The following is a 13423-nucleotide window of genomic DNA, read 5'->3' on the forward strand; positions in this document are numbered from 1 at the left end:
TTTGCCTGCCTGTGTCTTTGGATTGGGGGATTTAGTCGATTTAAATTTAGAATTAATAACAATATATGTGTGTTTGATACTGTCATTTAATGTTAGCTGGCTGTTTTGCCCATTAGTTGATGCAATTTCTTAATTATGTTGATGTTCTTTATTTTTTGGTATTTTTTAGAAAGGCTGATACTGGTTTTTCCTTTCTATTTGTAGTGGTTCTTTCAGAAGCTCTTGTAAAGCAGGCCTGGTGGTAATGAAATCTCTGAGTGCTTGCTTGTTCACAAAAGATTTTATTTTTCCTTCGCTTATGAAGCTTAGTTTGGCTGGATGTAAAATTCTGGGTTGAAAGTTCTTTTCTTTAAGGATGTTGAATATTGGCCCCCACTCTCTTCTGTCTTGTAGGGTTTCTGTTGCGAGATCTGCTGTGAGTCTGATGGGCTTCCCTTTATGGGTAACCTGACCTTTCTCTCTGGCTGCCCTCAGTATTTTCTCTTTCATTTCAACCCTGGTGAATCTGGCGATTATGTGCCTTGAGGTTGGTCTTCTTGAGGAATATTTTTGTGGTGTTCTCTGTATTTCCTGGAGTTGAATATTGTCGTGCCTTGCTAGGTTGGGAAAGTTTTCCTGAATAATATCCTGAAGCGTATTTTCCAGCTTGGATTGATTCTCTTCGTCACATTCAGGTACACCTATCAAACGTAGATTAGGTCTTTTCACATAGTCCCATATTTCTTGGAGACTTTGCTCGTTCTTTTTTATCCTTTTTTCTCTAATCTTGTCTTTTTGTTTTATTTCATTAAGTTGGTCTTCGACCTCTGATATCTTTTCTTCTGCCTGATCAATTCGGCTGTTAAAACTTGTGCATAGTTCGCGAAGTTCTCGTGTTGTATTTTTCAGCTCCATTAGTTCACTTATATTCCTCTCTAAATTGTGTGTTATTGTTAACGTTTCGTCAAACTTTTTTTCAAAGTTCTCAGTTTCTTTGCATTGGGTTAGAACAAGTTCTTTTAATTTCCAGAAGTTTCTTATAATCCACTTTTTAAAGCCAGCTTCTGCTAATGGAACACAGTCTTTCTCCATCAGGTCTTGTTCTGTTGCTGATGAGGAACTATGATCCCCTGTAGAGGGAGAGGCGTTCTGATTTTGGGTATTCTCAGCCTTTTTAGGCTGGTTTCTTCCCTTCGTTATAAATTTATCCATCTGTGGTCTTTATAATTACCGTCTTTATAGTTGGGTTTCTGAATGGACGTCCAACTTGTTGATTCCCGGCGCTAGAATCTGAGCAACCACTGTGCCGGCCAAAACAGCGGCTTTAAGATTTTTATTTAAAAATTTTTATTTAAAATTAAATGTATATTTTATTGAAAACCTTCCTGAAAATTTTTAAAAAGGAAATTTATTCACATTTACATTTGAAAACGTGACATAAATCGCAATAAATAACCCTTGAGATTCTAATGTCACAGAAGTGAGATTTGGGGAAGGTAAGTTATAAAGTTCATTAATGGTAAATATAGGAATAGTTTAATCTCAGTCCATTGCTCTGTCTACCTTGTCACATATTAAAAGAGAGAGAAATTGGTCTAGGTTACTAAACTAAAATTAAACTAATTTTAAACTAAATAAACTAATTTTAGTTTAGTATAATATTGAACTGAAAATGATTATTGTCTTGCAGAAATTGTATGCCCAAATAAATGTGAAAGAAAACTCCTTTTATTGATTTTTAAGAAGGGGCAGCAACTAGTTTTTAAAATTATAAATTTAATTCTACTCAGAGGTAGAGGAATGGGCTCCATTTATTATATGACTGATATAGATATCTATTTATATATAGATATCTTAGACTCTGAAGATAAATATCGATTTTCATTCACATTGAATATATGGATGTCCAGAAAATGTAGCAGTGTATGTTATAAAACAATATGTTGTCTGAATTATGAACAGTGAACCTTTTATGGCTTGGTAGATTATGTGGCATTTGTTACAAAAATTTTTAATCAATGGCCTTGAAAAATTTTATAAAATCTTTAAATGCTTTTAAAAATGAAGAGTAATAATCATATATATTTGGACTGCTAAGAATGATTTATTTTTCAAAATCATTTTTCATTTAGTGATAAACAAGCAACTTTGATTCCTGATGAAGTGTTTGATGCAGTAAAAAGCAACATCACCACTTCTGTTAACTTCAGTAAGAATCAACTATGTGAAATTCCAAAAAGGTAAGAACTATTCATGATGCCATTTCTATAGGTTGTGACTCATTCTATTGTTTTCCTATCTTAGTTGCAATAAAAATTATTTTTCTTGGTTTTTAAATTTAAAAGTATATGTAAAAATTTTTACATTATTAATATTAGAGGGATTTACCAAAATGTCATTAAGTATTTACTGAGACAATTTTATCATTTGTTCTGAGAGGTATAGAGTTAAAAATTTTTGCTTCTTTTTCTTTTGTATTTAAACTTGGAGAATGGGTAGTAGAATTATTAAAAACATTAAATTGTTTTCCCATGTAATGAAATATTAGAGAAAAGTGTTAAGAGACTGTCTAATATATCAGGTCCATGTGGATTAATAGGAATTTTCATTTGGGGCTTTATGTTAATTAATTGCCAAGCCCCTATTTTTCTATTGATAAGAAAAGCAAAATTGACTGAAGCCGTTAATATTTTTCTCCTAGAAAAGATTCTTTACCTGTAGTGATTAGAAATCATTTGCTTTATGCTTTGTACTGTGTAATATATTTTTGTTAATTACAGCAAAATCTTTAGATTATGAAAGAAAATTAATTTAGTATATTATTGAACTTTAAAAAACATTTGTTATCTAGCAGTAAACTATATACCCAAAGAAAGTTGACAGATAACCTAGCAGTTAAAACAACCCAGTGTGAGACAGGATACGGTAATGATAAGGAACCTGAGCAATAGAGTCAATTACTTGTACCATATCCCAGACCTACTTATTTTTGGACAGGTTAACTAGCTGTTCTTAGTTTTCTCACCTGTGAAATAGGGGTAATAATAGCACCTATTTATAGGGATTAAACTAAATGACATAATCCACACAAAGCATTTAACTAGAGCCTAATGCTTTTATGCACTAGGATCTAGTAAATACTTAAAAAACAAAGGTGATGATTTCATGGAGAGTGATGTGATGAATTGAGAAAATTGAATGATTTTCATCTATCAATTTTTTTTAGATGTTTAAAACTTTTTAAAAGTGAGACAAACTGTAATTTGTTTTATATTTTACAAAGCATAATTTAGGGAATGTAGATCTTAAAAGATGACAACTTAAGAGAGTCCATGGCAAAAAGAGTGTAGTCCATCTTCTGGTTCTCTCTTGTTTTAAAGGACTGAGAGAATATTTGATAGAATTGATCATTTAGATTTGCTCTCAGATAAGACAGGCTTGCTTTGGGGGATCCTGGATCAAATAAGTTAATTGGGAATAAAGATAGAGCGACTTAAGAGACATTACCTTATTATTTACCTCCTCACTTAATCCCACTATCTGGGTCTTCTTTTGCAAAAGAATGTCATTCTGTTGACACAGCTATTATATAACACTTTGAGCAACTTAGAATGTCAAGAAAATAATCAAGACATGCTTTATTACATGGATATATTACATTAAAAAAAAAGTCATGCTTTTCTCTAGAAAGTTTCCAAATAATTTTCCCTTTTTAAAAAAATTTTGATTCATAATTCATACTTTTCACCAAAGGTTATAAAAATAATACATACTCATAAAGTTTTAGAATAAATGAAGGAACGCTTGAGTTGTAGTTTCACCACTGATTTACTCTGTTAACTTTGTGGCATATTACATATTTTATTTTAAGCTATTCTCCATTTGGGGTTATATATGCTATTTGTATCTTTTTTATTTTTTTGAGACAGGATCTCACTTTGTTTCCCAGACCGGAGTTCAGTGGCACAATCATGGCTCAACGCAGCCCTAACCTCTCAGGCTCAAGTGATGCTCCCACCTCAGCCTCCCTAGTGGCTGGGGCTCCAGGCATATGACACCACACCCTGCTAATTTTTGGATTTTTTTGTAGAGGCAGGGTTTTGCCACCTTGCCCAGGCTGATTTCAAACTCGAGCTCAAGTGATCCGCCTGCCTTGGCCTCCCAAGGTCCTGGGATTACTGGTGTGAGCCACTGTGCCTGGTCATAATTTGTTTCTTGACTGGTTTGTCGAAAGTATTTCTCTGTTTGTAAGCAATACTTTAAAAATTAATTTAACTATATACTGTACAGTTGATTATGACAATAAAGGAAACATTGTTTCTCTAGGCCAGATTTCCAGAAAAATTACTAAGTCAGAGTTTGACTCTGGATATATAAAAAAAAAATTTATTAGTTACACATTGAAACTCGTTTTCTTTCACTACATCTTTTTCAGTACCGCAGTTTATATTCTTTTTTTTTTCTTTGCTAATGTGATAGACTAAGTTGCAGTTTAATTTTCATTTGGTTTTCTTTTTTATTTTTTTGAGACAGAGTTTTGCTCTTGTTGCCCAGGCTGGAGTGTGGTGGCGTGATCTCAGGTCACTGCAACCTCTGCTTCCCAGGTTCAAGCAATTCTCTTGCGTCAGCCTCCCAAGTAGCTGGGATTATAGGTGGCCACCACCATCCCCAACTACTTTTTTGTGTTTTTAGTAGAGATGGAATTTCACCATGTTGGCCAAGCTGGTGTTCAACTCCTGACCTCAGGTGATCCACCTGCCTCAGCCTCCCAAAGTGCTGGGATTATAGGTGTGAGCCACCACGCCCAGCCAACTTTCATTTGTTAGCAAATCATATTAATAACAGGATTAAAACTATAAACCTTGATTGGGCTTACTTAGAAATGTTTAATTCTTCCTCTGTAAGTTTTAAACTAAAGCACCTTAGTGGTGATACATACACTGCTGATGTAGTAGATAACTACTATGTTACAGGATGTCTGTCTAACAATTTATTTTATGGATTCAAGTTATTAACAGAATAAAGTATAAAATTTTTCTAGATTTGATTTTTCTCCTTTGTGCCATAGATGGTTTAAATACAAAATAAATAGGCTTTTTAGTGAGAATTTAATATACATCTAAAGCCAAATAGGAACTTTTGGACAGATAAGAGTGAGCCGTTTTTGTAAAAAACAATATTTTTATTAGTTACATATCCCAACTCTTAAGGTTTCTGTGAAAAAGTAAAAGGTGCAAAAAAATCATAATTAGCAGAAGGTAAATGTAGGAATTTTTCTCCTTTGATCTGCTTACAGTTTTGAAGCTCTGACAGTGAATTCAAAGCTAACATTTTAATATTATTTTTGTTTCAGGATGGTAGAACTGAAAGAAATGGTTTCTGATGTCAATCTCAGTTTTAATAAGCTTTCCTCAATATCCTTGGAGTTATGTATGCTTCAAAAATTGTCTTTTTTAGATCTCAGGTATTTATTGATACTACTGCTTGATGTTTTAAAAAATTATAACTTGTCTTTGAGTTTTGCCTAACTTGTTCCTTTTACCGCATATTTTCCTAGGTACATATGGAAACTGGTCTTTATTTATTGACAATAGTTTAAGAGAATGCTAACATAGTATTTAGGAAACCCAAAAAAGAATTTAGGAAAAATCTTGTAATCAGATATTTTTCATTGGTAAGCAATTAACCAGTTATGTGATAAGACAAAATTATTGAAAATATTAACCTATTCTAAGCAAAATTACAGACAACACATGGAAAGTATTTTCTTTATGTTGTTTCTTTTCTGGTTATTCAGCACAACTTAATTCAGACAATAACTGGAGAAAAGTACAAAGAAAAAAAAATATAGATCGTACTGTAGAAAGTATGACTTTTACATATTAGGCTTGACTTCTGTACACAAAGAAATAGGTTAGAGAAAAGTATTTGTAATAGGTGGTCATCTAGTTGGGAATAATTTTCTCACAAGTATTTCATTACTAGTAGTTATACAGCTTCTAAAATCCTTTTACCTTTTTGTTAACTTTTCTTCTAACATTGCTCCCAGATTCTTCCAACAGTAAATGAGATTTTGTTTACTGCCATGTTTAATTGTAAGAGCTAAAAAAAAAAAAATAGTCATTCTGTAAATTTAAATTCTAAACTTAAGAGTAGGAATAGTTTTGCTTAATACCTATGGAGTAGGAAACTCCAAATCTCTGAATAGACAGAATCTCTTTAAATTCCTGGTTCATTTTTAAAATTATTTAAAAATTCTTCTTAGGGTAGAATTTCATGTCTGTGTCATACGTATTAACACCAATAGAATGTTTATTTTATGTGGCATTGTAGACATTGGGGAAGTATTACAGAACCCACTTGGAAGGAGTTAATTAGTTTACAGTGTTTACCCTATAATCACTATTAAACCTATAAAGAATTCATTGCATTATCAATTGACTGCATATTGGTATTAAGATTTGGCACACTAACTGAATAATTGTGGTAGGTGACTGATTCAGAATTCTCAGAACTTAGTCTTAATAAGATCAGATATCAAGGATTGACAAACTGATCTACATATTTATTTTTCTGCTCAACATTTTAATTATAAATTAAACTTGTAAAATTTTTCAAACTTTGTAAATCATCTGTTTTGATTTCCAATTTAGGAATAATTTTTTAAATTCTTTGCCAGAAGAAATGGAATTACTGGTAAGACTACAAACGATCAATCTTTCCTTTAATAGGTAAGAGACAGAACAGACAATTTTAATTGTTATTCTGTGGAAATACATAGATCTCTCTAATTGGAAAAACAACTAAAAGCCAAATAACAAAAAGTCCCCTTTTACTTTATTTCAATACGCAGATTTTATTTTCACTTAGTTCTTAGAATTAAAAATATTATCATCTTCTTAGAATTCTCATAGTTGATGTCTAACATATTTTTTGTTCCTTTTTACCATTTTGAAAAACCTGTAGGAGGACAGATGTGCAGATAAATAATTACAATTGCTGTAATGGAAGCACAGTGCAGAGGAAAATGTGTCTTCTGAGTTTACTTCGAGGTAGAGGAGATAGCATTGAAACTGAGGTTTGAAAAATAGACATTTGTCAGGTACTCGGGTAGAGAATATTCTAGTTAGAGCAAATAGCATATACCAAGGCACAGAGAGGTGAGAACATATGGGGTGTTTGGGAAACTTCAAGAAGTTCAATGTGCTTTGGACAATAAAGCAAGAGGAGTAGAAATAACAGATAAAGTTTGGCAAGTAAGCAATACCAGCCCGGGAGCTTTTTACATTAAACGAAACTTAGATTTTATTTTGCAAACGCTATCAAGACACTGCAGATAATTAAGACTAACTAATATTTCTTGGGAGCTTATTATTCTGCTGGTGCTGTACTAAGTACATGTAATATTTCCTGCATAAAAGAACCTACATACTAGGTTCTGTTACTGTGTTCCTTTAAAAAAACAAGGATTTGTAAGCTGAACAGCTCATCTAAGGTATGCCAAAATAGTGAATTATACATCTGAGATTTGAGTCCTGGTGGTTTGACTCCAGAAGTTGGGCTCTTAACAACTGTGTCACATTGTTTCTTATGATAAAAATGGATTCTAGAAACAATTTAATTAAAATATTAATAGTCGGCCAGGTACAGTGGCTCACGCCTATAATCCCAGCACTTTGAGAGGCTGAGGGGGGTGGATCACCTGAGCTCAGGAGTTTGAGACCAGCCTGACCAACATGGTGAAACTCCATCTCTACTAAAAATATAAAAATTAGCTGGGTGTGGTGGTGGCCTGTAATTCAGGCTACTTGGGAATCCGAGGCATGAGAATCACTTGAACCCCAGGAGGTGGAGGTTGCAGTGAGCCGAGATGCGTCACTGCACTCCAGCCTGGGCAACAGAGCAAGACTCTGTCTCAAAAAATAAATAAAATTTAAAAATAAAATATTAATAGTAACATTTAATGTAACCCAGATAATGTTTTAAAGTCTTCAAATATATTCATTTAATCCTTATAACCAGTGTATAAGTTTAGTACTATTATTATTCCTCATTTATAGATGAGGAAGCGAATGCATAGTGATGTTAAAATATTGCTTATTTTAATTTTTCTTCTGTCTGCTCCATTACTTGTGCTTTCTAGTATACTGATTGCACCGTTATTGTCATTATTTAAAAATATGTGCACTTCTCAGATCTCTCCCTATTTTTACTTGTGAATTGAGCTGTCAGTTTTATATTGTGTTTGTCAATGAACCATCGGTTACATGCAAGTAACGTCTTTGGGGAGGTGCCAAAAGCTAGCCTAAACTTCTGTGTTATCAGGTAATTATCTTGTTCATGGGTTGCAAGGTGGGAAGAGAAGAACCTACTAAAGGGATCATTTGGTCCATCTGTACTCTTGGCTATTGCTTCTCTAGTCTCACTGGAACTCCAGCACTGCCTTAAGTTCATACTTCACTATTGCTTTTTTTGCATCAAGGCAGCAAAGGAATGGGGTGGTATAGGGAAGTGAAAGGCTTCTAAACCTTTTTAGAAAGCTTCTAAAGCTTTCCTTCTGCCCATTCTTGTATTTTCTAGTGAAGGCTCAGGTTTACCTCATGCTAAAACTATGCTAGCCTTTGTTCCCTAAGGGTTCCTCACCATTTTGTGTTAATTCCAAATATTGCTTTGATCGGATATTCACCTTCTTATATCTTGTGGCATCTTCAGGGTTGCTTGGACAGGAAAGCCAGCAGTCTATGCTAGTTTGTTGTCTTTTTAAGAACCCAAAGTGTACTCATTTTGGAAGCCTCAGTCAAAGCAAACTATAAATCTTAAATTTTAATATATTTTGAGTGATTATGTTTCATAAGAAGTAAACGTGAATGGAAGAATACCTACATGGATACATTATAGGGAGAATTTCCAGAGCAGATTTCCTCTTCTCTTGAATGTGAACAGAAAAACGGGAGAATTTACTCTGAATTTTTGCTGATTTTATACAATAAATAGTAACTGTTACAAGTCTGTCTGCTTAACATGTATTTCAAGGTTTTCAAAATTAGCGCTTTTTCTTTATTTTTTATAAAATTCAAATACAGGACTTATGCCAATTACAGAATAATACACACTAAAGAAAAAATTGTCATGTCAAATTTAAGATCATCTGTTTTAGGAACGATTTTTGATGTCTGATTCCAGTATATTTAGGTGTTCTGTTCATGTATTAATAGGTTTAAAATGCTACCTGAAGTTCTATATCGTATCTTCACACTTGAAACAATCCTGATTAGTAATAATCAGGTTGGTTCTGTGGACCCTCAGAAAATGAAGATGATGGAAAATCTTACCACGCTGGACCTTCAAAATAATGACCTCTTACAAATTCCACCAGAGCTTGGTAATTGTGTGAACTTAAGGTAACTGCACCATTCTACTTCATTGTTTCATTTATTTGACTGATTTGTTGAAGTGATTTGGTTTTCTTTTGAGATAAATTTGCAGGAAGTTAAAGTAACAGATTGAACATTTTGTTAAAAATAACAGGTAACAAAACTCAGAGTCCCAATTCTGTTTTTCAAATTTTACCAAATATATATTTTTAGTTTTGCTTATATGGTATATGTGTAAATATAATAACTAATTGTTTCTAGTGGCACTTTGCTTATCACTGTGTTTATAACCTGAAACTACTGTGTAAAAATGTCAGGGAAATATTAACTCCTTAGCTTTGAATACGAGATTTTTTGAAATTGATTACAGAGTACCACTATCCTATTTCAAGCCCAGCATAGTCTTCCTTATTGTTTACATCTGCTTTCCCTCAGCATCAGGTACTTTTACCCTGTTTTCATCATCATTGACCAATGAATGCCACCTTTGAAAGCATTCCCTGCACTCCAACCAGAATTAGTCCCTACCCTGTTTTCCCATCATGCTTCATTTGGACTTATTTATACAATTTTTGGGTTTTTCTTTGGAAAAGAGTTGTCCCTGTGCCTAAAACATAGTAAACACCCAGTAAGTGCTTATTAAGTGAATATAAAGGGAGTTTGAGATATCAACAGAAAGCCAAGAGCTTAAGGTAGGATATGTCAGAAGTAATTTAGTTGCTGAAAACTGCATATTAATGATTTACTATATTTTACTTCACTGGGGCAACACTGGTATCTGCTCTAGTACCTCATATTAGTAAATTATAGGAGACAAGTACAGTTGATTCTTATTATTTGTGGCAGTTATGTTCTGTAGACACTCTGAACACTGAATTCGTGAATACAGATCTATCGCTTCTAGGGGAAATATAGGGTTAGGTTCTTGCAAGAGGCTAGTCCCAACGTTTTCAGCAACCAATACAATACAAAAGTTTGTAATATGTGTGTTTCTGTAGTAAGACACTTCACTTAATATTATTATTGTGTTGTTAACATTGAAGTCATGGCCAACAGCACTATAAGTCATACCTGAACAAAGCTTACTTGACACATGTATATTTTTTCATAATTCACATTTGTCCTTAGGAGGACTAGACAGTACTTTGGCATTACACTTGGTGACCATTTAACATAGTGAAATAACTGACAAAGGTATGAAAATTTGAAAAATGTAACACCAAATGAACCACCAAAAGGACCCGTTTATAGTAGAAGAGCTGAAACAAGAAGGCAAAGTGTCACCTTGTTCATCCTTAGCTAGGAACATGCCCGTGGGATGACTCCAATCTTTTGCTCCTCTGTGCATGTTTACGAATGACCTCGGAAGTGCCACACCTATTGATTTGGGGGTTACAAACTTAGTGAGTGGGCAAGTTTGCAAATATAGCACCCACAAATAATGAGGATCAACTGTAGTCAACTTTTTTTCTAGAAATTAAGAAAATAAATCTTTAAAAGAATTTCCAAGAAACAAATATTTGAAGATATAATTTAGATCAACAATATGGTTGTGAGTCCTTTGATTTTTGTTTACATAAACACTTAACTGTTAAAAATTAATACAAAAGCCTTTCAGTTGAAGACATTTTATTATATAATGAAACAACAAGCTCTTAAATCTTAAGTTAAACTCTCAGAACATGTAAATAGATTTATATATGTATATGTGCTCAAAGGAGGGAGAGGACAGGAATGTGTTAATGTTTTTGGGAAGAAGGGGTTGGGGCAGTGGTGGTGATACATTGATTACATTATAGTCCTTGGCTTGGATGACTCATGCTGATATTTGTTTAAATCTTACTTGACCATTTAGTATGTAGTCATTTAATAACATTGAGAAGGCTGGATAAAAGGGTGGTTCAAATCACAACTCCACCATTTAGTAGCTATTTGATACTTAGTATTTCTTACCTCTCTAAATTTGTGTTTTCTCATCTATTAAAATAGAACTATTAATGGTACTTGCATCATAGGATTGTTAAGAGTTAGTGAATATAAATTACCTGTCTCAGTGCCTTTCACAAAACAAGTATTCAATTAATGTGTTTTGGGTTGTTAATTAGTATAATTCTAGTGTTTAAATGCTCAGATTTGAAAAGGGACAAATAGCCCAGGGATGGCGGTTCACTCCTGTAATCCCAGAACTTTGGGAGGCTGAGGTGGGTGGATTACTTGAGGCCAGAAGTTTGAGACCAGCCTGGCCAACATGGCGAAATATGGTCACTACCGAAAATACAAAAATTAGCTGGGTGTGGTGGCTGGTGCCTGTAATCCAAGCTACTCGGGAGGCTGAGGCAGGAGAATCACTTGAACCTGGGAGGCAGAGGTTGCAGTGAGCTGAGATTGCACCCCTGCACTTCAGATGAGGCAATAGAGCAAGACTCTGTCTCAAAAAAAGAAATAAAAAGGGGCAAATAGAAAAAGAATACACAAATTTTATTTATAAAATTACAAATGAAATTATGAAATTAGAAGAAAAACCTTGTTAATGGAAAATGTTTACATTCTCAATTTCTCTCTTTTGTTTAGAACATTACTACTGGATGGAAATCCATTCCGAGTTCCTCGAGCAGCCATATTAATGAAAGGAACAGCTGCTATACTTGAATATTTGAGAGACCGAATTCCTACTTAACGTGGAGTTGTTTTATAACCTTTGTCATGTTCTATTAACCCTGGTTAATTCTAAGGAGGATATAACATTTGTTTTAGTATATCATCGTAAAAGATGATTGCTATAATTGATCTTGTAGTTTCCCAGTATTACCTACCCATTGGTATAATTAGCCTGGGCCACATTCACTGCCAGTAAATATTTTTACATTTTTATTTAATATTTTTGTAAGGTGTTATGTACATTTGTAATGGTTATAACCACAATGTATTCATACATTTGTTCTAAATGTTTTGCATGGGATTTATCCTACTAACTTTCATTTTCTTATAGCAAGCAGTTTCTTCAAAAGTGAATTTTTATCTAATGTGGTTTAGTATTGTAATAGCAAAGCATTTTTGTAGAACTGCGTTTTTTTCTCATTTCTTTTTGTATTCCATACAATGTGACCAATTGACTTGAATATAACTAGCCAATTTCTACCTTTCTATCAGATATAATATTGAATCGAATTTTGTTGAATACTGTACTTTGACATTTAAAAAATAAGACCTTCTTAACTTGGGCCACATGTCAAAAGAAAAAGAAAAGAAAAATATACTAAAAATAAGACTTCTTATTACCCAGGATAGGACTTTTGCAATGTGGCTAATCTTAGTACACATTTCAACTTAAAAACCTATTTCAACTTAAAAACCTAAAAATATTTCATAATTTTAAAATTTACTTGCAATCTTGGTAAGACTAAACTTGCAGTATTTTTCTAAAAGGGAATTTGATACAGGTAAACTTGATTTAATAAAAATTAAATATAAACATTTTTGTTTATACCAAAATTATCAGAAGTAGGTTCATTAGTCATTATAACGCCATATGATTCTATTAAGAAATTCCTTCAATAGCATGTATATCAATTTATATAGATAGACAGGTAGCTAGATAGCTTTTGGATGATGGAGTCATGCTTGTATTATAAAAAAAAAATTGTTAATAAAGATAAATACATGTTCAGAATAAAAGTTACATTTTTCAAATATTGATTACAATGTTTATGTTTTTAAAAACATGCCTTTTTGGCTGGGCACAGTGGCTCATGCCTGTAAATCCCAGCACTTTGGGAGGCTAAGGCAGGCAGATCACTTGAGGTCAGGAGTTCAAGGCCAGCCTGGCCAACATAGTGAAACCCCCATCTCTACTAAAAATCAAAGAAAAAAAGAAAAGAAAAAAAAAACTAGCCAGGAATGGTGACACCTGCCTCTAATCCCAGCTTCTCGGGAGGCTGAGGTAGGAGAATCACTTGAACCCAGGAGGCAGAAGTTGACTGACAGAGTACCAAGAGTGTGCCACTGTCCTCCAGCCTTGGGCAACAGTGAAACTCCATCTCAAAAAAATAAAAAACAAAAACATGCCTTTT

General features: G+C 33.4%; 1 protein-coding gene across 4 annotated transcripts in view; it reads left to right on the forward strand.

Moving 5' to 3' along the window:
• The window catches only part of LRRC40 (leucine rich repeat containing 40), a 70619-nt gene extending 57570 nt beyond the window's left edge, over positions 1-13049 (forward strand). For 2 of the 4 annotated variants that reach the window (XM_032296598.1, XM_032296600.1), the window contains 5 exons: positions 2112-2219; positions 5333-5443; positions 6633-6710; positions 9195-9380; positions 11925-13049. In XM_032296598.1, the coding sequence (XP_032152489.1) occupies positions 2112-2219; positions 5333-5443; positions 6633-6710; positions 9195-9380; positions 11925-12030 (589 nt within the window). In that variant the 3' untranslated portion in view covers positions 12031-13049. The remainder of the gene's footprint in view (positions 1-2111; positions 2220-5332; positions 5444-6632; positions 6711-9194; positions 9381-11924) is intronic. The other 2 variants (XM_032296599.1, XM_032296601.1) reach the window with 2 other exon arrangements.
• The last annotated feature ends 374 nt before the right edge of the window (positions 13050-13423 follow it).

This window comes from Sapajus apella, unplaced genomic scaffold (genome assembly GCF_009761245.1).
Source record: "Sapajus apella isolate SASKATOON/1434 unplaced genomic scaffold, GSC_monkey_1.0 scaffold36, whole genome shotgun sequence".
Taxonomy (NCBI): domain Eukaryota; kingdom Metazoa; phylum Chordata; class Mammalia; order Primates; family Cebidae; genus Sapajus; species Sapajus apella.